This window comes from Gambusia affinis, linkage group LG18, assembly GCF_019740435.1.
Source record: "Gambusia affinis linkage group LG18, SWU_Gaff_1.0, whole genome shotgun sequence".
Lineage (NCBI taxonomy): Eukaryota > Metazoa > Chordata > Actinopteri > Cyprinodontiformes > Poeciliidae > Gambusia > Gambusia affinis.
This window is the reverse complement of record NC_057885.1, coordinates 14,647,365-14,674,830: the sequence shown is the minus strand read 5'-3', so window position 1 is coordinate 14,674,830 and position 27,466 is coordinate 14,647,365. Positions and strand designations below refer to the sequence as shown.

Sequence of the window (27,466 nt, the reverse complement as noted above, 5' to 3'; positions counted from 1 at the left end):
GGAGAAATGTCTGAGAGTGATGCTGTGAATGTGAGAGAAGACAGGGTGGATATAAGAAACTTCATACATAACGTACAATTCATTTTAAATTGACAAGCACCTTTTGGATGTTTTTTTTTTTTTTTAAATCAGGCATTATATTAAATTTTGGAAATTAATATGAACTGGAAAGAGGTTCTCTTTTCTGTAAAATACCTGTCTGAGCAGAATGAGTAGACCAAACTGTTGAAAGTAGCAGCAATTTAAAAACGTTGAAGAAATACAGATAAGGGATAGCAAACAACAGAAGTGAAAACCGGAGAAAAAAGTGTGCTTTTTCATGTTGTAATGAAATCAGTTTAAAATGCCTTCTAATATCCTTTGTTTTAAATATTTGGTATGTAAAATTTATATTGTATGTAGTAGCGATACTAGTATTATGCAACTGAGGATTTGTCTAAACCCTGGTGCTGCATCCAGATGAAAGAGCTGAATATATATATATATTAATGTTGCATAAATTGAAATGGCACAGAAATTGCATAACAGCTGGAGTTCAACAAAAGTTTGGAAAAGTCTGAAGAAATTCACAGTATGAATATCTGCATAATTAATACATGAAATAACTGCATTGACATCTATATGAAGCACAATTTCAATTTAAGTTATTTATAGTCATCTTATAAATAACTTAATTATGAGGATAAACTTAATTGTCCTTCAGTTTATCCTCATAATTAATTTTATTAATATTTTCATTAGATATTAATGTTTCTTAGTCTTTGATATGATTAAGACATGTTCTGGTTGTCGGCTATGGCTCGACTATATATCTTCTTGTACAATAATGTTAATTTTACAGTAAATGATTAAATAAGTAAGTAAGATTATTATATATGTTTCAAAAGTGTAACCTAGTTGCATAACAAAAATGTATTCAACAGTCAAAAGGAGGAACAGTGGCTCACATGTAAAACTGGTGGTTGTGTGTTCAAACATGTAAAGCGTATGTAAAAAAAAAAAAAAAAAAAAAAGATGCAAATCTGATACACTGAATTTGACTCATGACTATCTGTCAAGTACATTGATGTTTGAAAGGGAATCAAATGGTGACGTAGAATATTGTAATGAAAAAATAAAATGGGGCTGAAATTATACAAAATGATAAAAGGTAAAAGGAGTAGAAAGTCATACAGGTTCAGAGGCATCACATTTTCTGCATTTGTTGGAGTTGAGGCTACTCTAAAGTTTGTCTTCTCTCTTGTGATATTTACATTTTTTTTTTTCTGTTCAGGTGTTTTGTCATTGTCAGAGGAGTCACACAGCAGGTCTGATCACAAGATAACACATTTTAGTCTCACTCGGTTGGAGCAGCATGAGCTAACGTCAGGGTTGGTCGGGTTGTTTAGCCGTAAATCGGCAAATAAAAAGCACCTTTGCATGCTTACTACACCAGATTAATAACTATGTGTGAAATGCTCAAAGCTGATAACAATTTACATATTTTATTTATTTATTAGTTTATTTATTTACTTATTTTTATATTTATTTCTTTATAATCTTTCACAACACAGCTTCCTAATGCCTGCTATTTATCTCTCAAACTCATAATTTCATTGAAACAACATATTACCCCCTCATCAACCACTGCTCTCAGTGTCTATATCATCCAGCTCCTTTAGATAAAAAAGTCACTTAATTAGAACTGTCATGTTTCATCTCAGCCCCTTTGGCACATTGGGAAAATAACACAAACAACACTGCTGATTAGGAAGAAGTTTCTCTTAAGGAACACTGAGGCAGTAATGAAGTCTCCTTGATGTGGCAGAGAACAGACGCTGCAGTTTGTCGCTAGGTCTGCTAAATGTTGGCCGGCTTATCTAAGGGAGTTATCCTAAATACCCTCTCAGAACGAGTACCCTTGAAACGTCAGCACCATAATGTATCACAAGGCTCCTTCTGGAGTACAAGACAAGCTGGCAATACCCGACCACTACTGTATTTTTTTAAATGTTTTCCCCAGTTTTATTTATTTATTTATTTTGTTTTTTTTTAAAGAGTTTCCAAGCTTTTTTATTTTATTTTTTAGATATGTATTTTATTATGCGGTCTTTTGGCGCTTCTTTGCCGTTTTTGGGGAAGAAAGAAGGGTGGCTAATTAACTACTCTGATATAGCTTAGTTATGATATCATTTCTTGAGCAACACCTGCTCAGGTAGCTGCTGCTTGATCAGTTGTGCTTTGAGACAGACCACATACATGTTTCCAAGCTTTTTTCTGTTACACTAGAAGTCATAATTACCAGTTAGCCTGTTGATTTTGTCGTTAACAAAAATGAAAAGGTCCTTGATTTTTATTTAATGTGGAGAGAATTACCACCCAAAATCCAGAATGAATACGTGATATAAATGGAGGTGCTCTAGTAAAAGTAAGCCACGAAGAGAACAAAAACTGTAAAAGTGTGAAAAGATAAAGAAGCCCATTGACTGGCACCTACTAAAGTCTAGCTCTCCTTTTTGCAGCCTGTATAAAATAGCAGAACTGTTCTGTAGATTGTTTTTTGATTTTTAAATAAGTTTTTTTTTTTTAAAACATTTGACATCTCACTGAGACTAAGGAGTGTTGTCTTTGGTGTAACCTAGCAGTGTTTGTGCCTGGATTGGGAAACTATTGGATCTTTCATTTTCACAGCAACTGGCCATTGGCCAGGTCAAGATAAGATAAAAATCATCCCATTCAATTTCAGTGTATCTCCTTCTACAAATTGGTTTGTCACCAAGTTGAACTTGACTTAGAACTTGGTGGAGAAATCTTTCTTTGCAAGGACAGTGAAACCGTGATGCATTCTGAGGTTGTCTTGAACAAAGTCATGTTGGAAGATCCACTTTAAACCCATCTCCAGTCTTCTTGCATAGAGAAAATTGTTATATTTAAGGTTTTAGTCTACATGGCTCAAAGCAGTAAAGGCATTCTTAACCCTTAGCAGAAACACAATTATGAAATATTATGTTCCACTCTGTACTTGAATGATTGGGGAGATTATGTTGTCTAAGCAATTGATGCCAAAGAGCTTCATTTGGGTCTCAGCTGACAACTTAAGTCTCTCCCAAACTTCTGAATCATTTAGGTGTTGCAAACCTAAGAAAGGTCTTAAAATGTGGATTTTACTGTCTTAACCAACTCCAAGAAATTGATTAATGGAAAAGGTGTGCCTTATGCATAGCTGAGTTAAGGAGAATCTGTAAATGATTCACTGGTCTATGAGCTATACAGACACATCACTATGTGGGAGCCAGAATTCAGACTGAGGTTATTTACTTGTTTCCCTGAGTCATTCAAATAAATTTTTGATTTTATGTGTGGGATTGTGATCGATATTTAGTTATTCTGTCTCTTTACATTGATAATACAGCACCATTAAAAATGAGAGACTTTGTATTTTTACAAAAAACAAACAGAAAAAGATCAAGTTTATGTCTCCTCACTTTTGTACTATTTGTAGTTTTGTAAATCATCGTACAGTTGACATTGAATCTTCTTATAGGAATGTGTACTTTTATATGACCATTTCTGAAGGAAGTTTTTTTTCCCCCCTCCTCTTTATCAAGGGACTCAGGATCTAATTTGCTGTCAAGTCTAATTTTGCTCTTCTGCAACTGTCAAGAAAAGCCTGTTTACTTGTAAGAAAATGGCTTTGATCAAAATTGCTCTTCCCCATTGCTGTTCTAACACCATGCATGTCAACTGTACATTAAATGCCGGCTCAGACCCGTTGTTGAAGGTCTAAGTCCAGTTTTTCACCCAAACATCTGTTAAGATCAAGTTGATTAAATACATCGACTCCTAACCTCCTGATATTGTCCAAATAGAGACTTTACATGGCAAGTCCTGATTGGCTCTGCATCTGATTACTCTAATCTAAGATTGTTTTTCTGATTCTTCTTCTTCTTTTTTTTTTTTGCAATGGGATTAAGAGGTGGTGTGTGAGATAGGGAATTGTCGGTGTTCACAGGGAAACGGTTGGCTTGCCAGAAAGGAGGATTAAATTAAGATGGATTTGAAATTCGGATGAAAAGCAATGCTCTTCCTTAACATATTTTGTTCAGATAACTTAAAATGTCTGGTCACCATTCAGCCGTCCACAGTGCCATGTCCCTTGACACACTTCTTAAGGTTTTGGCTTTTTTTCCTCGTTTAATGCATAATGGGTTTTCTAATGTGCTGCAGTTATGCTTTTGTGGGCTGGAATCATCTTGCTGAGATTACATGTATGCAGCAGATTATGGATGATCGGGGATAATAGAAGGGTGTGGATGGTCTAATCATTAAGGCTGACTTAACCTTATTATAATGAAACACGTTTATAAAGATTATCTCGACTCTAATCAGAATACAGAAAGCTCCTCCACCTTTAAACCGCTTTTTTTTTTTCCCTAAATATATACATCCCACTTAGATGCAGTGTTGCACGCTTTCACACTTCACTTTTTTTAAGAATATTAATACTTCTGAGGTGTTAATGTAACACGGTCACAAGTTAACACCATGCAAATTAGGTGCAATGTTTGCAGCTCATTTTAAGTTGAATAGCATTAGTGTATACTGACTATTTTATCCGGTATGAGGAGTTTATTGGCGGCGCAGCCAGTTGAGTGTAAAACAGAGCAGTCGCCGGTGTGAATCACAGGGTTTGGAAGAGGAGCTTTTACTTCGCCACAAGAAGGCTGTGGCCTCCTGTCCAAAGTTGGTGGTAAACTGTGACATTGGGACTGCAGTGGACAAATAAAATTTTAATATCAAAGATGCCCTTAATAAATGCGTAAAGCAATTTTATATAATTATTATTGAGAAAATGCTATCCAAATCAACTTTGTTCCATGTGAAAAGCAACAACTCCTTTTGTTGAATCTTGAAATGAGTGCTTAAAAGTTATCCATCATTCCCTTATTTGAGTGGGCATTAGCTTTTGAATGATTTGTGTCATTTTACATCAGACATAAAACTAACAACATTTCGGAAAATGTTGACAGTCAGACATAGCACTGGTAGTGTGATGGTTCGAGGCTCCCAACTTCCTCAGGACTTTGTCATTCAGTTTAAAAACATTTGAGTCATGCAGCAGAACAATAATACAAAGAGCACAAGCAACTTCCACCTCTTTATGCCTCGAAACATAGAAATGAAAGGTTTAAGAGTGACCAAATCAAAGTACCAATAGCTTAATCTGGAGTTAAATTCATTTGAGATGCTGTTGCATAACTAAACAAAAAACAAACAATAAAACCTGCTCAGGTTTTAAAAATCCTCTTCTGTGTACTCATGAAAACAATTTTCTAAGACAAGTGGATCATAATCCTTCTACGGTGATACAAAAGAAAATTATCCTTTCACCATAGTGCATGCCTGCATGTTGCAGATCTATTTAAAAAAAAAAAAAAAAAACAAAAAAAAAAATAGCACAAACACGCTCCGCCCACCACTCTTCAATTGTGCCGGTGTAATTTGCACTCTGGCTAAATTAGCTGCTCAGAGTAAATCTGGTCAGCTGTTGTGTTTGTTGGAATGTAAAAGTGAAGCTCCGAGAGCACAGTAGTTATGCAAAAAAACACTCACAGGTGCAAACACTCAGACTGTGCAGTTATGGGCTAATGCCCACAGGAAAGCGAAAACATCTCTGCATCTCTTATGTCAATTACCATCAGGCCCTGCAAGAACACACACCGGGCCTCCGCACGCATAGACATGCACGATATGCAGACCATCCTAGTTGTCCTTTTCTTCCCGTTCCCGTCTTTGTTTCTCTGTGGGAGTGATTTGTCAGTAAGGTGGGGGAGTTAACACTCCGATGAGCAAACAACAACAGACTACCCAAAAATACATCTCGCGGTTCACACCGTCTCAGCCTTTGGTTGATCACACCCGCCGTGAGCTCGGCTGACTGGAGATTGAGCAACTTGCGCTGCGCCTCTTGATGACAACTTGAAACCCACAGTGACATAAGGACTGGATGATAAAAAGCCACGGTGCATCCATCTGCTGTTATTTTTCTTCTTCTTCTTCTTCTTCTTACTGGAAAAGACAACACACCCATTGTTCCTATGAAACGAGGCTTGCTTAAAGAGTGCCCCGAATAACTTTTTGTTTGTTTCTTATCTTTGACAGATTTTTTTTGGGGAAAACATCTGGGATCAGATAAAGAAGATATTTTGGCCTTGTGGGAGGAGTGGCACAGTGGAGGGAGCCTTGCCATAGAGGAAGCAACCAATTGAGGCATTTGCCAGGGAAAGACTTAGCACTGAGCTCATCTGGGACTCTGAGCAGCGGGCGGTGAGAGAAGGAGGCCATGTGGACCGCACGCCTGCTAGTCCTCGCCAGCCTCTTCGCACCAGCCGCACTGGGTGAGTCTGTCTCCTTTAATCCAGCATTTCTCTTTGTGACTGCATGTGGGCATAAAACATAGCCTTGCTTTGTGTTTGATTGGCCACGGTTTGAAGCCGTATCAGAATAATCTTTTCACTATGTACGTGCCAAATTCTACAGCGTCTCCAAAACAAATTCTCCGCTTTTGTCTGTCTTGTTTTCGCTTCTACGTCTGACTAATTAGCAATGTTTTTCCCTCTCTTAACTTTCTGATGTTTTTACATATCACTCTCATTTTTTTCCAATTCTCTTATTTTCTTGGTGTATTATTAAATATAGGGATGCCTCCTACATTCACAAAAATAGCATTACTGCTCTAACATTGCAGTGTAGCAGTTTTAAAAAATTCAATATTACAGATAGAGACAAAAACTCTTGATGCTTCTTTTCATGCATTGAAACCTGACTTATTTTAAAAGGGCATACATACAGCGGTTTGCTAAATCTAACTGTAATGTGGTTTGTTGTTAGTTTATGTCAGAAGTTGACACAAAGCAATGCATATTTAAAAAGTAGAAGGGAAAAGCTGGAGCACTTCATGGAAAAGCTGGAGCACTACAGCGATTCGTTGATGACGACAAAAAAAGTGAGGTGGACGTTTCGTTTCCAGTGCAACAACTCTAAATATTTAAACAGAGCTATAATGGAATGGCTTGAATTAAAGTAAATTGGTATGGCAAAATGACTCGGACATAAATCTAACTTAGAAAGTTATGGTGTATTTAAAAAAACACTTTTTTTAAAAAGTGGAGGCAAATATTTTAGTCCCAAAATGTGCAAACTGTTAGAAACATTCTCCAAAAGACTTGAAGTGTAATTGCAGTTTTTGTTTAGCACTGTTGATTACAAATGTTTGCTACACTTTTCAGATTTTTGTTTGTAATTATTTTCTTTCCACTTAGCAATCACGCATGACCTTGTGTTTGGTCTCTAACATAAACTCCTAATAAATTTCACTGACGTTTCACCGTGACAAAGTGTGTGCATGGCACCGTGTGTGTTTAGAAAGATTCCAGTTAAGAAAAGACAAAAAAAAAAAAATCATTGTCTCTCCTTTCAAGCATAAAAATGTGAGGATTACTTTGAAAACACTCACTTATATCGCAGCTCTGTAAACAGAGAGCACAGTAGCTGTTACGCCTTTGTTTTCAGCTTTTTGCAGGTTGTTAATTGAATTAATTCAAATCTTGACTTTTAAGAAGTCAATGGTGTTGTTATAAGGGTTTTGGGATGTTTATGTGGCCACAGTTTAGCTGTAGGGAGTGCCTGGGGGGCAACAGCCTGTAAAAATTGCAATTTGCACTGTCTAAAACTATTAATGGGAAAAATCAAGCTAATTGAATTGTTATTTTACCACTTAAGGGTGGTGGCAACTGGGTTCACTCTCCATTGATAATGATAATAAGGGTCTTTGGCATCACTAGTTTTTCTTTAATGCCTAATAAAAAAAAAGAGCTCAAGTCAGCAGTTTGCCATGTGTCTCTTTAGCGATTCCTGTTGAGTAAAAATTGTCAGATTTTAATACTAGTAGGGCAGACGAGGCACTGGGACGCTTCAGAATTCATTTGTGATTAGAGATTGCTGTTCATAATGCTGACTTGAACTCCCTGTTCTGAATGAAGTGGGAGGAACACAGAGCTGTAATCAAGCGAGAGCTCTTGATGACGTTAGCCATTGAGAAACATTGGTGATGTGGTTAAAAAAAAGTCGAGGCTAACCAACTTCCTCCTGTAAACCTGACTCCCAGTACTTTGAGTCATTCTTTGTGCAGATTAGCTACTGATTAATAGCTCCATGCTCCTTCTGTCACAGTGGTAATCTCTGTAAAATCCCCATAGCTATTGGAAACAGGAACTCTGATAAGTCATGAATGAGGCATTAGACCATGTTTATATTTGGTGAAAACCTTGTTTTGGATTTTTTTCTTAATAGTTTTACCAGGACAAGCAATATGCTGTTATACATTGTCACCGTAAGTGAACAAACCAGGATTAACACATTTAGACCAAAATCTGTAGCATAAACAAAGGAGCACCAATTATTAATATTTTGATTTCCATACACAGACTTAAACACAGTATAAAATATATTGAGCATAATATTACAGCTTTTTTTTTGTCCTTCTGCTCCTCAAAATTAGCCAAGCCATCACCTCAGGTAGCCAGCTCCAGTATTACAAGAGATTGTTCTATTTCTACTTCTGAATTCCTGAATTCTACTGTCTTTACAATGGCAGGCACTGAACTGCCCTAAGCAATAATAGTTCAATTCAATAATTCAAAGCAATTCAGTTGAATTCAGATTATTCATATCTTCTAAATTAAACCTAAAAGATCGATTTATATACATGCCTGGTTTAAAAACAAGTAAACCGCAACTGAACTTCCTAGAGAGTCTTTGACCATCTGAGGAAGGAGGAAGCGATTGAGCTGACTCAAAACACCTGGGACTCTCTCAGGCACAGCCTCAGAAAGTTTTAAATTAAGCCCACGGGTCAACCTGGAAAACAATAACAGAAAGTGAAATCTTATTTTAATAAGTGATGCCGGTGTCTGATGATAAGAAAGTGAAAGTTATATATTCACTAAATAGGTTGCTTAAGGTTAAATTTTAAATTAGGTTCCTAAACTTGAATTGTTTAGGAATTATAAGGATTATGTATATATATTTTTTTTTTATTTCTATTAAATATAAGTTTGATTTAAATTTATATTTGTTGTAAATGAGGAGTAATGGCAATTTCTTGAACTTCATGATTCATGATTTTAATTTGTGAAAAAAATGTCTTAATTAAAGATTAGTAATCTAAAGTTATTCAGATTAGCCATCTAAAACGTCTTAAACGAAGACAAAAAAATGACCTGTGTTTCCAGATCAACCAGGCCTCTTTTATGTTTGGGTGTCAACCTTGTGGTTCCAGTTCACAACAAAACTCTTTTCAAGAGCTATTCAGTTATACTGTATATCAAATTTAGTCCAAATTCAATAAAATAAATTAATATAGTCTGATCCGGGCTATTTAATTGTAAATTACACCGTAGCAACAGACAAATTCTTCTGTTTGCTATTTAGTAAGTTCAAAATAAATAGCAATGCATATAACATTGAGTTGAGAATACTTTCTATTGGAAAGAACAATAACCAATTCGTAGAAATAGCTCTGTCAGTGAGTACGTCTGGGGAAAAATGTCGAAACACAGGGTCAGTGGGATAGGTGTTGGCAGAAAAACAGAGATGGCACACAGTGATGACAGTTCTACCTGCAAATGATACATAGTATCTGGAAAAATAAATGACGGAGGAATTGTGGTCAGTTTTTCTACCCAGCACCCTGACCCTATAGGAGCATCACAGCTTTAATGAGACAGTGATGTTGCTCTGTGGGAGAAGGGAAAAAAAAAAAAAAACTGCTTCAAACGGTCTGTAGCAACAGACAGCGTCTGGCACATGATATGCTTTTTATCGGTTAATTTTTCTCTACCTTTAACTAAGTGCTGTTAAAAACTGTGCAGTTATGCAAATCTAAGCTGAAGTCCGTTAATTAGCTCTGTAGTTTAGAACCATGCATGTCAATGTTAAAATATCCTGCACAGACAACTGATGAAAGATTATCAGTCTCAACTGATTGGAAAGTTCTTCAAGCATCTGAGAAAGGTGGCTGAAACTTACCAGCTGTGGAGAAACCATAGCACCAAGCTCACTGTATGGGTAGAAAGTGTAATTTTGCGCATTTTAGTCCAAACTTGAGTGAAAAAAATACTTTTGTGGATGTATCCTATTGTTTTTAGCCATTTTCAAAGAGATATGAACTTAAAAATGATCTTGTTTCTCTAAAATGTTACCTAATGCCTTCATTGTCTGTTAGACATTGATAGAAATACACAACAATCAGTCCTTATAGGGCTCTTGGAATATTTGTCAGTTGTTTACTTAAGACTTCAGACTGTTGCTTTTGTTTTCTTTGGATGAAGTAATATCACCGCAAAACACAATCCAATCATTCTGCTCATGATAAATTGGTCGACATATTGGAAATAATTAGAATTCTTTGGTAAGAAAAGCAATCCACTGCCCAACCCCCATCCACAATAAGGCCAGATGTTTCCAGTGAAGTGTATTGCAGCTGGGGACACTTTAACCGGGAATATTCAACCGCAGTGTCATTGTGTGTGTGAGCGTTGTTGGAGATGTGCAGTCTGCAGGGATGGTGGCCCATTTTTGTTATCTCTACTGTCTACTTTGTCAGTATATGGCTGCTGTCAGACAGAAACAAGCTGTGTTTCACACATATGCCATCATTAACATTTACTAATTGCAACATGTGCACGGAAAATTGCGTACATATGCTTGCGCCGCAAAGTTAAAGGTTTCAACTCGCGCTGAACAGCATTTTTGCTGTCGAAATCTACAAACGAACCTTATTTCCCAACAAAAAATGTTTCTGAAGATGAGTTGAAGCATCTAAATCCATAACGCTATCGAAATGCATCCAGTGGCAGCAGGTGTTGTTAGTCTTTGCATGTTTACGTGCTTCCTTGCTATCAATGTATGCGAGAGTGTCAGGAAAGTCTCGGGAGATTAACAAAAAGTTCCGTCTCAGAAGTTGTCACCGAGTCGAAAAATAAGTAAATCGTACCATCGTCATTGTTTTGGTTACATTGAATAATAACGAAAAAGGCAGTGCCTGGAAGAGTGTGGCCACGCCTGAGCAGCACATTAATCATGTGCTTCTTCGCATGCAAAAAAATGCTCCAGGAAGGATTTTATATTCATTCCGCTTAATACCACCCCGCGGAGCTGGGAGATGCGGCCGCTATAATGGATGACGACTCGGGAAACAGTGCAAGAGACGGGAGCGTGAAGTCTGACGTGCATTTTTTCACGGTCAGATAAGAGCGCATACATCAAGCCTGGAAACAGATACCGTACGACTCGGGGGAAGGAGGATTGCTATGAAATGAGGGATGGATAAAAATAACGAGGCAGATGTTTGCCTGACACATCTGCTTCGGTGTATGTGAGCATCAATGCGCTGTTGCAGATCACAGAGCAGTGTTAGGTGAAACGCAGTTTGGTTCCTATGCAGTCTGGGAAAAAAAAAGTTTGGAAAACTAGTGAATTTCATTTATTTATTTATTTTACAGATGTGGATATATAAGCAAAAACAGAGTATGGAAAAATGTTTTTAGGATGGATGGGTGGATGGCCAGTCTGATGTATGCGTCACTGTGTGGGGTCCAGAACCTAACTGCAGTACTTTTTCTTTTGTATTCTGTCAAATGGGCCACAATTCAACAGAGCAATCTGTACATTTGATTATGACAACATGAAAAACATGTGCCCAATGGGTAGAGAAATTCCCACATCTCACCGTTTTCTGTCGCCGTTAAGTGCCTCACAGACTTCCAACCAGCCTCCATTTGCTCTCACTAAAGTATTAGCACATTTAAGCCAAGGTTAGCCTCATGTCGCTAAACAAGCACATTAAACTTCAACGTCAGTCTCACTGTTCCCGTAGCCGATCCACTTAATTAATCTCCTAGTGCCAGGCCTCTGGCTCCATCCGCCTGGGCATCCCTGGATTTGCCTAATTTGCTTAATTAATTAAACAAATGATTTATTTGAGCTCATATTTCAAAGTGGCTGGAAGTTCTTTGTGGAGTCCACTGAGGCGTGTTGTGTTTTGTTTTGACTACGAGATGCTTCTTAAAGCTCTGAAAAATAAGTGGGCTTAGGAGTGGGCGGATGCCAATCATTCGTTTGCAGCGGGGAGATACGGCACTCCGGGGCAGGCTAAATTATATATGCATTAGAAAGAGATGTCAGATATAGAAAATAACTTCCAACCCTGTGTGTGTTTTGCCAAGTTGAAGCAAGAGGATGATTACAGTCGCACTGTTTTCTCTTTGGTTAAAAGTAAACAGCATAAATCTTCTGCAGTCAGATCTTCAGAAACAAGACAGCAGGTGTTGTATATTTTGATCTGTAGCATGCGTGGGAGGCAAAGTTACAAAATGAGACCAGGAAACGGGTCTGACATTGCCACACTCATCTACACCGTGAATAAGACTACAGCTCCTGCTTCATTCCACTGTTTGTTCTGCTGGAGTCCACATGCTCATTGTGTGAGAGGACAGGCTTCATTCAAAATGGATTAGGCCAAATGTTTTTATAGTTCTGGAAGAGAATAGAAACAAATTTGTATCTTATTTCGTGTCCCACGATCAGGACAATGATTCTCTTGGAATAAGTTACTCCAGTCAGAACACTTATCGGTACGTCAGTTTTAACGGGATCCACATTTATCATGTTACCATCTTGCTCTTCATCTACTACGTCCGACGTGATCTTGAGATCTATCATTTTATTATTTCTTCAGTCATCGATCGATAGTGGCATTTTCTGTTTACATATGTTTAGAAGTGGACTAAAAACCTACATTTGCAAAAGTAAGAAATATGAAAACGAAAATTGTGTAGGATTAATGTGAGAATGTGAGTTTTGAGCAGATGAGATGCTTAGAAAGACATTTAGGAATGTTGAATTAAATACTGAAATTACAAATGGCAACATCACAAAAGTTCTCATTTTCTTGAAATTATGGTGTCAGTAAAAAACATTAGGGATGATGAGGAAAAAGTGAAAACATAATAGTGAAATATTAATATTAGTCTGAATATGTTATGTCAGACTAAATAACATATTTAGACTAACATGCCTGAATATATTTGTCTGAAAACAACAAATATGTCCTATATCTTGGGACAAAAGATATAGAACCTTTAATAGTGTTAATCTGAAACCTAAAGTTAGAACCAAAAATAATACCAACCAAAACGTGTTTAATAGATTTTTTTTTGTTTTAAACTGAATTTTTAATATTTTTTTATTATTGCGAAGAGACCCTGGGTTTAATTTCTCTTTTGCCAAAAGCCAATTTTGGGAATTGTTTTTCCCAAAGCTCACTGAAATAGCAAATAGTTTTGCAAGTATGTTGCAAGAAAATTATTTTCTAACCAAACGGAAGGATCTTTCATACAGCTGACAAAAAGAAGAAGAATAAGAAAAATACTTCATTCTGAATGCAAATGTGTCTTTAAAAGTCCTACATTATGAAAACCAAACCTGGCAATCTGTCGGTTTGTTTTTAAAATATTTATTAGACTGCCTTCACTTTTCGTCATATTTTTCTCTGACACTTGGCACTCACAGGTCCCTTACTCTTTTTATGTCCCTTGGTAATGAGTAAAAAATCAATACCTGCTTGATATGGGGAATAAAACAATGGCCTTTTGCTGCCCACGGCATCAATTCTGACCGCTCCACAATGCCAAATGGCTGTCAGAACACGCAAATCAAGAGGAATGAATGGCAGTGAGATTAAGGCTGGTGGAGGTTGGGTTAAATAGCCTCGCGTGTTTTATAGGTGCCCCCGCTGCCACCTGTGTATATCTTCCAAATAAATGAATTGGGCTGACAGCGATGCAAAAGGTATAATTTGGTAAGCGCTGAATGATGCAATTTAAAGTGGACCCGCAGCTGCCCAAACGGTGTTTAATGAGGACAGATATCGACAGCAAGGTCAAGTGGCAGTGGATGTTAGTTTACATTAGGCTGCATAATACGAGCGTGTGTGTAGTGGATGTGTGTGACTGTTGTGTCGGGAAGGCCGGAGAGAGAAGCGCAAAGTAACCCTGCAGATGAGCTCCCTCATACAGGCAGAGACAAATAGAAAAAAACAGAGGGTGTACAGGACCACAGGGTTTCCCACATGCTGTACCAGCAGGGGTCGGCTGCTAATTTAGGGTGTGGGCGGACAGTGAGGAGCACGAAGGGCAAACAGAAACCATGTGGGGAGAGACAATGCAGTTACCTCTGCTTTGCGCAAAGTTCCTCCTCTCAGTGCCACATTGTGATGCCTATCCCTCGCCTGTAAAAAGTATATGTTTCCATATGTTGCCGATTTGCATTTTAATGACAGTTGTTGCTGTGACTGAACAGCCAGATCACAACATGTTGGGATATTAGACACCACAAGGCTTTGTGTGTAAATCTGTCGACATGGAAGATGCGGCGCCCCCTCTCCTACGCACAGTGAAGCATGGTGAGTCTGCCCCAACCACCCACATAATGAAGCCCTTCTAAAACAAGCCGTCATTTAAACACGCCTCAGGGCAGTGCTGTATACATTTTACTAATTATTCCGATTAGAATCTCTTCCTATCAAAACATGTGCTACTAATAACATCATTTAATCAGTAGATAGTTTTATGTGTGGGAATTGCTCTTGCATCCATCTTTAGATCTTTATCTGAAGTTAGGTGTTTCCTCATCAGGATTAGAGGAATAAAAGAGATTACATGATGCAGTGCAGCACGCCACAGTTCGAAGCCAGTTGGATGCATTTTTAATCAGCTTGGATTTATTTTTGCTGCCACATTGTCCAAACGTCATTCATCCATTTTCTTGTTTATTTTATATACTACGGCAAAAAGAGACAGAGAAGTCATTTACTCGCCTTGTGAAAGCTCTGACTTTGGTATGAGCTAATGCAGGTATAGTTTTAAAAAAAAAAAGCATCCTAGAAAATGATAATGCCAGGGGTGACCACTGCCAGACGGTCACATGAAGAGGGATATCTATTGCTTTTTCAGGTCAAGTCTCAGGAGCCAAGAACTGACCGCTAGTACTCACCAGCAAGCTCTACCTGCAGGCCAAACCTTAGGATGTTGCCTTGGGCCCCTGAAAGGTTTGACTATAGCTGTGGCTTTTCTTCATCCAGATTATTAAATAATTTAATCTGACTCTGATTTGGGAGACAATTTATTAAGCGAGACCCAGAAAATATAGCTCTCAAACTCACAAGGGGTACACAAAAGCAATGTAGCTACAATGTAGCTTACCTACATTAGTGTGTTGGTAAGCTACCAACACAGTGTGTGGGTGAAACAAATGTATATCTATTAGACCTCGCCGTTTTACAATCTTTTCTGATGACTTTTTTCCCGATAAATTAAAGTGAAAGTTGTGTGGGCTGCACTTATCACAAAAATGTGAGATGAAATATGGTTTTAACAATCACTGCTCAAACTAACTGACCGCTAGTTCAGATTCTGGCTCCCTGTTTGGCTCCTACGTTTCTTTTTAGAAGGCTGTGCATCTCTCCAGCTCCCTCTGCCTGATTCTTTCTATGTGACGGAAACTATTGATCAAGCTGTGCTGTTTTCAGCATTGTTAGTGAGTGTGTGGTTGAAAACATGTTCTTTCAGATCCTGTGATAGTCGACTACAACATAAAAAAAAAAGCATTGCCCATCCCCCCTTTGACTGTGCTGAGATACACTGTCATTTTCTGTTGATAATACTATCATAGCACCTCCTGTTCATCATGCATAATGCGCTTCAAATAAAGGGAAAAACAAAGTGCATGTCATGAGTCAGTAGCTTGTAGAAGCCCCCTTACAAGAAAATAATTTGAACTCATTTCTGCGTGATTGGCTTACCCTGATTCTGTCATTTTTGCATGTTATTTCCTTTAAACATGCCACTGTACATTATGGCCACCATGTCCATAACGTACAGTGTTGTTATTTGTTTTGTCTGTCCAAAGAATATTGTTGTTGATGCAGTCAGATGCAACTTTGAAAATCAAAACACTACTTGCTATATTATCGTTAGCGAGGATGTTTCTTCTGACAACCCTTCCAGAGAAGCAACTCTCTTCAGTCATTTTCTGATTCTACTTATGAACTTTAACCTTTAACCTGCTAACTGGGATCTTTGTAGCCTGAGATGGAGTTCTATGATTTTTTTTATTTATTTTTTTTCTTTGAAAGAAGGCTTGATTTTTGTGGAGAATTTTCTGGGGAGACAGACCGCTGGTGAAATTAGCAAGCATTTCGACCAAATTCACATAATGTTAAAGAAGCATTCGACTGTGAGATGAATCATTTACAAATAAATAACAAATGTGCCCCAAAACCCTTTAACACTTAAGCAAAAGATACTAACTCATGTCAGTAACATCATTAGAACACCTTTAGGTGTTTGTCTAAAAGACAGTAAAAGTCCTTTGAAGAGGTCAGATATATTACTGGCACTAAATATTTGCATTTACTCAAGAATGATGGCATGGATCTATTGTATGATTGTACACTTGAGGTTGGGTTAAATAATTTGAGAAACTAGTAATGAACAGCTCATTTACATGGCTAAACAATGGAATTGGCAGATGGTGCACTTTCTTTTTTTTTTTTACCATTTTGCTATGAGGTCTAGTTGTTGTAGGTCTTGTTTTGTTATTTTCAGTAAATCTTGGTGCTTATCTTGTACTTTGCAGGTTATGAGGCATTTCAGTTGTTGTTTGCCCTCCTGAGGGCAATTGGGAGCAGCTTGCAGAGAAAAAAAAGGAAGCACAGGTGTCCTCCTTTGTGTATGGCATGAAGCAGCAGCACCTTTATTTCTTCAACAAAGGAAGTAATTGAAAAACAAAACTGTGTAAAGGATTAATTATCTTCCGTTTCTTTTGATCTCTTTCTTTCCTTGTGCAGTACCAGTGCAATCAGGGTGAATATTTAATGTGCATACAAAGATTGGATATCATTTTTTTTTTCTCCCTTTGAGCAAAGTTGTGGCTGAGATGAAGCAGCCCAATTAAGGGCAGGATGGTGTGGGACCTTGTTCTGTCTTCCCTCAGTGCTGTCACTGAATAAGCCGAGCATGCACTGTAACTGCCGATCCTACTTCAGAGAATCAATATTAAGAGTTGGGAAGTTTGGGACTTGAAGCAAAAGCAAACGGAAGAGGAGGCGCACGGGGGATGAAATGATACAACAAAGTATCATTTTGTTGTATCGTTTGCATTTGCTTTTGAAGCAAAAGCAAACGGAAGAGGAGGAGCATGGGGGATGAAATGATACACTGGCACAGTTAGACCATGAGACCTCGAGGAGAGAAGTGAAGGGGGATCAAACTCAGGAGGGAAAGGAGTGTGGAGGGTGGGTGCGGCGATACCAGAGATGGCCTCCACATGCCCCAGTGGCCTACTAGAGGAATTCAATACAGCCATTGACAAAAGAAGGCATCCTTTGTGGAGGAACTAGCCCCCTTTGGGAAGCTGGTCCATTTCCTTATTAATTGTGCTCTCATTAAAATAAAAGGAAGCAGAGCGGGAGAAATGGATAGCCCGAGAGTAATGGTAGATGTTCGGTGTTGGCCTTGCTGCTTGGAAAGATGCCAAGGTCGAGAACGATTGCGCTTCTTCTCGCTGGATACTCTGTAGTTTGTGTTGGGTTTTTTTTTTGTGCCACACAAACAACACATGCAAACGAAGACTCATGCACTCCCTTCATTTATCTTCCTCTTCTCAAACCCTCCCACACACAGAAAGAAACACAAATCTCCCTCCAATCCTCTGCGGATGTATAGCATCAGAGCTCAGACGGGGTCAAAGCTTGGCCTCAGTCTTGCACCGCAGCTATTAACAGTGGAGAGAGTCATCACTTTAGGTCACGGATCACAGATACCCAGACCAAACACACGCCTCGACGTACCCTCTGACCCTCTGTAAGCCTACTTCTGGTTGATAGAAAGAAAACGTGAATATCATTCCAGCTCTGGCTGCTATGTGAATGCATATAAATGCTGCATCAGAAATAAGAGTCAGGACAGAGCTCAAGAGCTGGTTATTATCTGCATTATCGTCTATTTTTTGTTTTGTTGAATTTAAAAAAAAATATATAGCTATTGTGTCAGATTAATTAAATTTTCTCTTAGAAAGATACATGGGTCAAACTATCAAAGTTTGAAAAGGTTACTGTGTAGACCAGCAAAACATACTAAAATGATCTATTCAACAAGCAGGTAGGTTTTTTGTAGATTTATGAAGCAAGTATTGCCCAAACCCCTCCCCCACTTGTTGTTGCATACTACCACTCAGCTTGCTGTCATTTTTTCTCACTATTTAAATTAAAATTTATTGTCTTAAAGTATCACTTCCAGGGGGATTATTTATCTTTGGCATAGCCACCAGTCTCTTTGGACATTATTTCTTGTTGTACTTTGAAAACTAATTTATAAATGTAAATAATAAATAATATCCTTCAATGTATTTTCTTTAAATTTAAGGATATTAATGTATGAGGTCCACTGCATCATCATCATCATCATCACAGTAATTCTTCTCCTTGCCATTCATTGATTCCGTCTACAAGTTTTCTTCTCAGCCCAGCAGACCTGCAGTTCCAGCAGGTGTTTGCTGGAACATCTGCTGGTTGCTGCGGTAACAGTTGCTGCTACCGCTAGCCTGGTGGAGTTGTGTGAGTGGGTGGGTGGGTGGGGGGCTCTGTGGGTCAGGAGCTCGGCTGAAGATTAAAGCGCTAAGGCTGAGCTTTGGGTACAGAGGCGGTGCTTTGCACGAGCTGATGTTGAGGCACCCTGAAATGGTTGCCATGGGAGATGTAAGGATTTTTTAAACCAGCATTACTGAGTCAAAGCAACACCCCAGGTGTGTCTTTGATGAAGAAATAACATGATAGATTGATGATATAAATCTCAAAAAAGTTGATTTTGTCGACTATCCCCAGCCCTTTTAAATAAAATAGGAACTCTTTATAAGTCTTCAATAGTTAAAATGTTTTGTTCTGACCAATGACAATTATCCCTTTATTTCTGTCTTTCTTTTCTTCCTCTTCATAGTTTCTCAATCCTGAAAACAATGTTGTAAACCCACAAACACATTTACAACCATTTGCTTTAGAGCAGCTTGTTACCAGCTTTGTTTATCTGTAATAGCGCCTTAGCAGCAGGACTCGTTCGGCGCTGTCTTAAATATGCTGTTCTCAGATTGTAGACGGGCATTGGAATGTAGAATGCCATATCAGAGAAGTATTCTTTGGGAAGGTTCGGGAAGAGGGCAGGAGCCGTAACCTCTCCCAGACGACTCCCTGTAGTTGGGAACCCTACAAAAGACCAACTGTGTCAAATGAGAAAAATTGCAGGTGCACATTCCCCAGCAGTGCACTCCCACTCTCCACACATATATTATCTCCTACTCACACGCCGTCTTCCTGATCACTGCCCCCTCATTTGTTGGCGGAAAGAAGTGGCGGCGGTGGGAGGGGGAGGGCTAAAGGGGAGGGGATCCTCTTTCACTATGATAATAGAGTCCTTTCTCCTCCACGAGATGGACCTGGGAGAGGGCTGAAATGGGAGACGCAGAGTGAGCGATGTCACTCCACAGCAGGCAGAGGCATCGCGCAATATGGCATGCCGCTTTTTATGGGCCCTCTGCAGATGTTTCTCAGCTGCACGTTGGCTCTGGGAACACAATGGAGGGTATTTAGTGGTGAGGATCACAGGGACCACCCCTATAACTGGCTGCTTATGATTTAAATCCTAATCTCCCCACTGACACATATCGCATAAGAGAAAAACTTATGAGGCTGGGCGGACCTTTTAATCGCTTGCAAATTTGGATCAAGTTTAAACGTGTCTTTTAAAGCTTTAGAATTTCTTTGGTTTGTTTTTACTCATGTGTTATTTATGCCGTAAAGCAATATTTGCTCAGCTGGGAAAAATTTACCATTTACCCAACAAAAATACTCAATTATCTATGATATCTTGTTGTGAGCTTCAAAATATTTCTTACCATTTGCATCCTTTAATAGTCATCATCCAAACAGGTTTGTGTACTTCCTCTGTTTAATCCACACAGATTAACAAGGTTTATGTCTAGGTGTCTATTTAGTGTAAATTTGGGAAATATTTCCTCACAATATGCTGCTTTGATCAGATGGAAAAACTGGACTGATATGTTGGAAAATAGCAGCCTAAGTGCAACAAAAAAAACTTGGAAACCTTCAGAAAGCCTGGAGAACTTTTGATCAAGATAACTTCAAAAGCCTGGAGGAAAAATTTGCTCCTTGTAATCAAAGTATATGTTAATAAGGGCTGTCCTTAAAATTTCTGCACAGTACTTTAAAGGAAAGGCAGCGCTGGGCATGAAATGATGCAGTAAGTATTTTATTCTTTTTTTTTTTTTTTACATCAGAGTAAAAAGGAATGAGAGAAGCAGGGGATTCATTTAGGAAGGTCAGGACCTCCAAGGCTGGAGCCAGTTTAGTTTCCCAACCCACTCTTTTTTTCTAATGCATAGTAAAATTACAACAAACTAAGTTACACATAAACTTTATTATTTCTTTTGACTCGTTCTATGTAGACATTTTTTTCAAGAATATTAATTTGTGCTTTCTAAAATCGTCCTTGCTAAAAAAATAAAAAAAATAAAAAAAAGTTACTGTTTTTACAGATGCCTTCACCAGCACAAACTTAGGAGCAGAATGTTGAGTAACTATGCCAGATATTTGTGTGGTGACGTTATGGAGTTATAGGAATAGATGAAAAACCACAGAGGAGTTGTGGAGGTTGTTCTTAAAACGTTTGCTAAATTTATTTGTTGGATCCCCAGAACCTCACAGAAGGACAGCACAACCCCTTAAATCAAAAGGAAACACCAAATTAAGTAAATTGAAACAGACATCATCAATCATCTAAATGAATATTTCAGATTTTTGTTTTCTATAGAAGATGGATGTGAAAAACAACCAGATTTGACATGAGTGAAAGATGCAAGTGCAGCTGTCTGAGAACAGCTGTGATTAGATGCAGTTTTTGATTAAATCTAGATGGATTCCTTTTTAAATATTCATTTATATAAATGCGAAAACATTCAGAAGAAAAACAAAATGAGAGCCTCTTCTGCTGCTATTTCTGCTTGGAGCCACACTCTTGTTGTCAGTTATGACTCCCGGTGTTTGGAATGAGAAGTGCAATGTGGCAAAACGAAACTAAAGCTTGACTTTGAAGAACATCAACAGTCCGGTCTTGCTAATTGGTCACGTTGGTTCAAAATCGTGCTGGAAGATGTGCATTATTCTTATTCATCACATGGTAAAGCCAGTAATTTTGGATTATTCTTGTTAACTACATTTTGAATTCCCCCCATTATAATTGATTTTATTTCACACTGAAACAAGTTTTAAAAACCCTCAGATGTATTTTCCCCATCTGTGAGCAGGTATAACATCCCACCATTTAACTTTTAGTTGTTCCTATCTCAGAAAATCTGGAGGCTGTCAGTTTGAATGCAGGTTTTTATGACACTCCTGGAGACCTGCTAGAGCATTAAGACTCAAATTAAAACAGCTAAAAAGCCGTACCGCCCAACTCTAATTTTGCCAGGTTTATCTCTCTGACCAGATTGATGACTTTGGGATTAAACTCAAAATCTTGAACTGGCAGCTGTTTGGATACGTAACAGCTGTTTCTCTCATTAAATAATCAAGTCAAAATAAATAATCTGAGATCTGAAGTGGCAGCCTTCCTCCCTGCTATAGCAGTACACACCTCGCTCAGCGCCGCTCGCCATATTTGCCACCGCTGCGGGTTTTTTTTCTGCTCGCTGTCAGAGGCCCAACGTGCCACATGTAAAGGATTGCCGCCAGTTGACTTAATGCCTTATAACCACGTACATGTTCCTTCATACATATTCCGCGCTCATTATTGCTGCACAATGAGCTCATGTCTGATACCCGTCATCCTGAATGCACGAGAAAGAAAACGATCAAAGGAGATCATCATGGCTGTGTGTCTTGGATGCAGCGTAGCCACCCAGGCTAATTTCTGCAGCAATGTCTTCATTGCGTACATGTGGAATGGGATTGCTTCATGCTCTGTAGGTGGTGGAAGGGAATCACTTTTTAGCATCCACCTCCAGAACTCAATCCTTTTTTCCCTCCTTTTTGCTATTATATTTTTATCTTTTTTTATTCATCTCATTAGCTGTTTTTTTTTTGTTTTTTTTATTCACAAGCCGTCTTTAACAACAGTCACCCACACATTCTCTTGTCATCTCGTTTTTGTCTCCTGCTGCAGCAGCACACCAGATGCTAGGGATCTACCTTCACCATATTCGTCGCACAATAAGCTCTCTGGGCTCTATGACCCCATGGAAAGAGCCTGTGTCCTCTCCTTCTGGGCACACAGCTGAAGAATAAAAGGACACAAGATTAAATCAGTGCAGAAGGGTGTGGGGGGTGGATCACAGAAAGGAGGGAGGTTTTGATTTTAAAAACTTCCAGCCTTGACGTCATCTTCTGTACGCATTTGCAAAACAACAATATTCCGGCGTGGAAAGCGCCACGGTGGCCAATGTATCGCACTTGCACAAGGAGACGAGCATGTCGGAATTAACAAATGACAAGGGAGATAAACCAAAGAAGCCAGCTGTTATTAAGTACAGCCCTTAATCTGCTCTTGCCATCCAGTGGATCAAATTTCACCAGCCGCTGGAGTCTTACAAAATATAGGGCAAACGCCCCACCACCCCCTCGCTTCAGCTCACTCTCATCCTGCATCTTTACTCACTCAGATACCTTTAGAATCTACCTTCCTTTGCTCTAAAATGGAGGCGTAAAACAAACACTTTGCGCTCTACTACACTGTCTGACACCTTTTTTTTTTTTTTTGTGAAGCAGGATTAATTTGTACACATTGATTGATGTTACAACCACAAACGTCAATGTATTTCCTGGGGATTTTTGTTTTGTGATAGATCAAGACAAAGTGCAACATAATTGTGAGGTGGTTGAGAAATTGTATAAAATATGATTTGTTTATAAATTGAACTTTTTGGGGTTTCATGCAAAACACTACTTGTGGCTGAAAACTGCACATAAGCCCTGAACGCACCATCCCCAAGACGAGATATGTTGGTGGTTGCATCATGATATGGGGGTTGTTTTTCTTCAGCAGGGACTGTGAAGTTGCTTAAAGATGACAGGACAATGGATAGGGCTAAACACAGGGCAGTATAGGACTAAAACCTGCTGGTGACTGCAAAAAACTTAGGTCTAGGGGTGGAGGTTGACCTTGTCAAAAACATAAAGCTAGAACTACAATGAAAAGATTTAGATTATACCACTGATCTAGACAAAGCACATGCCTAAATTTAGTCAAGGGGCTGGTCAAGATTGGCACCTATATATATATATATATATATATATATATATATATATATATATATATATATATATATATATATGTGTATAGACACAATTTTATATGCCACACAATTTTGATTTTCAGACTTTTACCATAAAATCCCAACATATTAAAGTTGTATTGTGACGAATTGTGAACAAGTTTAGGAATTATGAATACTTGTTCTAACATGGGGACAAAAAGCATACATTAAATTCCTTTCATGTGTCTGAAAGCATTAGTAATTCTTAAAGAACATAGTGCTGCATTGTGGACTGTATGTAGAAGAAAAACATGGAATCATCCCCCAACCCTTTGTAATATAAAAATTACTCCAGTGGCACTAATAATAGATAAACAAGTGTCTGACTGTAACTGAAAAATGTAACAGTGTTATAGAATATGCATGAAATTACAATTTTAATTTTCTCCTTTATATATCTTGTTCTATATTATGTATGTCAACACTACAGCACTGAGTTTTAATGGATATTAATTCATGCTTTTTGCCCTCAGATATTAGGCTGCCAAAAAAAATAAATAAAAAATTGCACTTACAGGAGAATGAGCAAGAGAATTGGCTTTGGTCTATTTCTGAATGTACTCTTCCACGGGAAACAAATCAGTTCGGTGCAATACAAAAAGCTGGAGTGTTCATACAAGGCAACTTTTGATTAAACAGAATGCAAACAAGTTCACACAAGATGCTGTGACAGAAGGAGAGCATCGATTTTCTGTTCCCTTCCACAAATAGGGGGAAAATCGAAGAATCCTTTCTTCCAAACACCACAAATTCCAAATAGGTCCAAATATTTCATACTGCCTTTAAAAATGATTTAATCAGCAAACAATATGGTCTGTCATTCTAATGTTTCTGCCATATTTTCCTTTTATATATATATTTATGAATTTGCAACAAACAAATTACGGGCTGCTGTGCACACAGTCGACAATGTGGTGTTTCTTCTTGTCCGCTGATTTGAATCAAGTTGGATTAAATGCTTGCTTTTTCTTTCTTTCTTTCTTTTTTTTTTTCATTACCATCTCAACATTTACCAGACACAAATCAGCTTTAGCCAAAAGCAAGAAGTGATTAAGGGGTTTTTGTTGTGACAGCTGGTATGGGGTAGGAGGAGGTGGGCACTAACCTGGTGGCCAGTGTGTTGGAGTTCAGCTCCATTTATGCTCCGCATTTTGCCCTATTAATACATCCGTAATAAGTCGAGCCCCAGGGATCCATTCAGATGGTGATATTGCCTGGTTTCTATTTCATTACAAGAGAACACATTTTCTAAGTATTCTGTCATCAGCCTGGGCTATATTTTATGTGAAAGGACCTTCAACAAACCTGCAGGTTGCTATGGGAATGAAAGAAGCCTGGTGAGGTGTTAAAATGAATGGCACTTCCTGAGGTGTAACATAAAGGTAAATGGTCCTTTTCTTAACAAGCGACTCCAGCAAATCAGTCAATTAATGCACTCAAAGAACTTTTCTCTATTCATTCATTTTGTAAGCAAAAACTAGTCATACTGACCCTTAGTTGCTGCCTGCTTGCTTTAAAGACTGACGTTAAACAGCATTTTCCATTAGTGTCGACGGTCATTTTTATAAGTGGCTGTCTTTTTAATTTTTCACTGACACCGGGCATTTTCCGTTGTTTCACCGTTTCTTAGTTTTGCACTTTTAGCAGTTTTGTGCCTGACATTTTTAGATACAAGAAGGAGCTGTCTGCCACAAGGGATGGGAATCAAAAACTGATTCTTTTTAAGAACCTGTCATCTGTAGTTTATTTCCTTGGAACTATTAATCTACTTGCACTTGAGAGTTCCAGATACGCGAGACGTATTTGCATGAAGACATATTGTACACTCTCCATATTTTGATTTAGCAATTATCCAAGATGTCATCTTGGCAGAAGCACTCCAAAGTATAACATTAAATTATCATTTTGATTTGATTTAAGCATTTCTATGACTATTGATCTTTTTTTTTTTTTTTTTTTTTTAATGCTAAGTTATTAAACAGAATAAATTAATATGCACTGGCTAATTGGGTTAAGTAAATAGTTTTAAAGGGACTCCAGCAAGGGACAGTACGGGATAATACATGTGTAACATTTTTTTATCTTTAAAGATGGCACCATCATTAAAATTTTTCTTTCTATTTACCGTTACTCATTTTTTTGGTTTTGTGTTTCGAAACATTTAATTGCAAGAAAAAGCAAATCCAGAAGAAATGTAGACATATGTGCACTGATAGGTTATATTCTCGCCTTCTTTTCCCAGCCTCGTCTGAACCTCCTTTCCCTGAAATCGTCGTATTAGCATGCCTGCACTGCAGTTTATCTCGGTTCACTTTGCTAAACTTAACCGAGCTCTTGCCTCTGGTATGCTGCGAGGCAATTCCATCAGGTAATGTGGAGTCAAAGAAGAGTAAGGAAAAGACCTCTTTCCTCTCACACAAGACGAAATTTCAGCCTGTTGTTTCTTCTCTTTGACCTCAATTACTACCAGGGCATGTGTTACTGAAGGGCCATGTTGAATCATGTCTGCTCTGGGAGCCATGTTTGTAGGTCTTTGTGTGCAGTTGTGTACCTCCCCTGACTGTGTGGAGGGGATTGTGTTAGCTTAAGCCCGAGGAGGCTCTGTACAGTAGGTGGGGGCCAAGGTGCATTAGTCTTAGCTGAGATGTTCCCTCGAGTGATGGCGAACATGTGGGTCGGTGGTTTGCAGGAGCGGAGGGAGACGGAGCTAGAAAAAAAAAAAAAAAAAGGGTAAGGCATTGAAAGGAGGGAGAACAGTAAAACGATGTCAGACATGATTGGAGCTGAACAAAGCTCTATTCGCTGTCATGAGCCGCTGGCGCAGCACTTGCCTGCTGTACACATTCAGCTCTGGCTTGGACCTCCTGGCAGAGCACCACTTTGCTTATAGAAAATAGCACACTCTCTATGGTTTGATTACACGTGGCTAAGTGAAATGGGAAATGATCCAAATCTCACTTTGATTAGAGCTAAAAACAGAAATGACCTTAAGTCTCCAGATAAATAAGATTAATGTTGAACGTATTTGTTCTTGTTTCGATGTGAAGTTCTGGAGATCACACATTGCCTTCGGATCAAGCCTACTTTTGATTTCAATGTTATCACTTTTCTTACTACAAAATTCAGTTAATGTTATTGCGATCACAAAGTGCTGCATGTTTGGAAAAGAACAGGTTGACATGGCTTTTGAATTTTTTTTCTGCGCAAAGAAAATCTGAAGTGTAACTTGTCATGCGTAGCATCTGTGCACAAGGGTTTTTAGATCTTGCCACATGTTCTCAATTTGGTGTATATCTGGACTTTTAGTGGACCTGCTGTAAGCCGTGGCTGTATTGGACAATACAGTTTGGGAAAGAAATCCAGTTACTCCATTTAATCTCTATGGTTGTCAGGACACTCTTGTAAAAGAGATCTTTGATCTCAAGGAGTTTTATTTTAGGTTATTTTAGGCATAATTGTAAATAGTCTGTCTTTTTGAATGAACTTATTCTCTTTGGACCACAGTAGACTATCTTTGTGTAGCTACACCATATATGAAGTTGGTTTTTTTGGGTTTTTTTTTATAATTATTTAGTTTTTATATATTGCATATTTCTTTGTGGAAATTCTTGTTTTGATTGACTGCCAATTTGCTGCTTTTGCACATAGATTTTGTCATTATGGGACAATAAAGGATATTTAGATTCTATTTTTTCCATCCTAAGTATTTTACATCTCAATGTGACCCAACTTGTTCTAACCTAACAATATAAAGTAGTTTACATGAGTACTTTTAATATTAGATCTTTATAAAAGCAGCCCTTTTTTTCTTGTGTTGTTTGCACTTCATAAATTAAAGTGGTGATTAGTTCAGTTGGAGTGGCTCCTAGATGAAGAGACACTTCACCCCTTCTTTTGGAGTACGTGAAAGAATCTGTAAGGAGCGATGGAAATGCACTTGTTTGTCAACTTGCGCATATGCAACATTTAGATATCTGCCAGATTA

At 38.3% G+C, this 27,466-nt stretch overlaps 1 protein-coding gene across 13 annotated transcripts in view; it reads left to right on the top strand.

The window, feature by feature from the left end:
* LOC122819845 (adhesion G protein-coupled receptor L3-like) overlaps positions 1 to 27,466 on the top strand; it is a 265,919-nt gene that overhangs the window by 72,923 nt on the left and 165,530 nt on the right. For all 13 annotated transcript variants that reach the window (XM_044096839.1, XM_044096838.1, XM_044096837.1 and 10 more), the window contains exon 3: positions 6,142 to 6,377. In XM_044096839.1, the coding sequence (XP_043952774.1) occupies positions 6,323 to 6,377 (55 nt within the window). In that variant the 5' untranslated portion in view covers positions 6,142 to 6,322. The remainder of the gene's footprint in view (positions 1 to 6,141; positions 6,378 to 27,466) is intronic.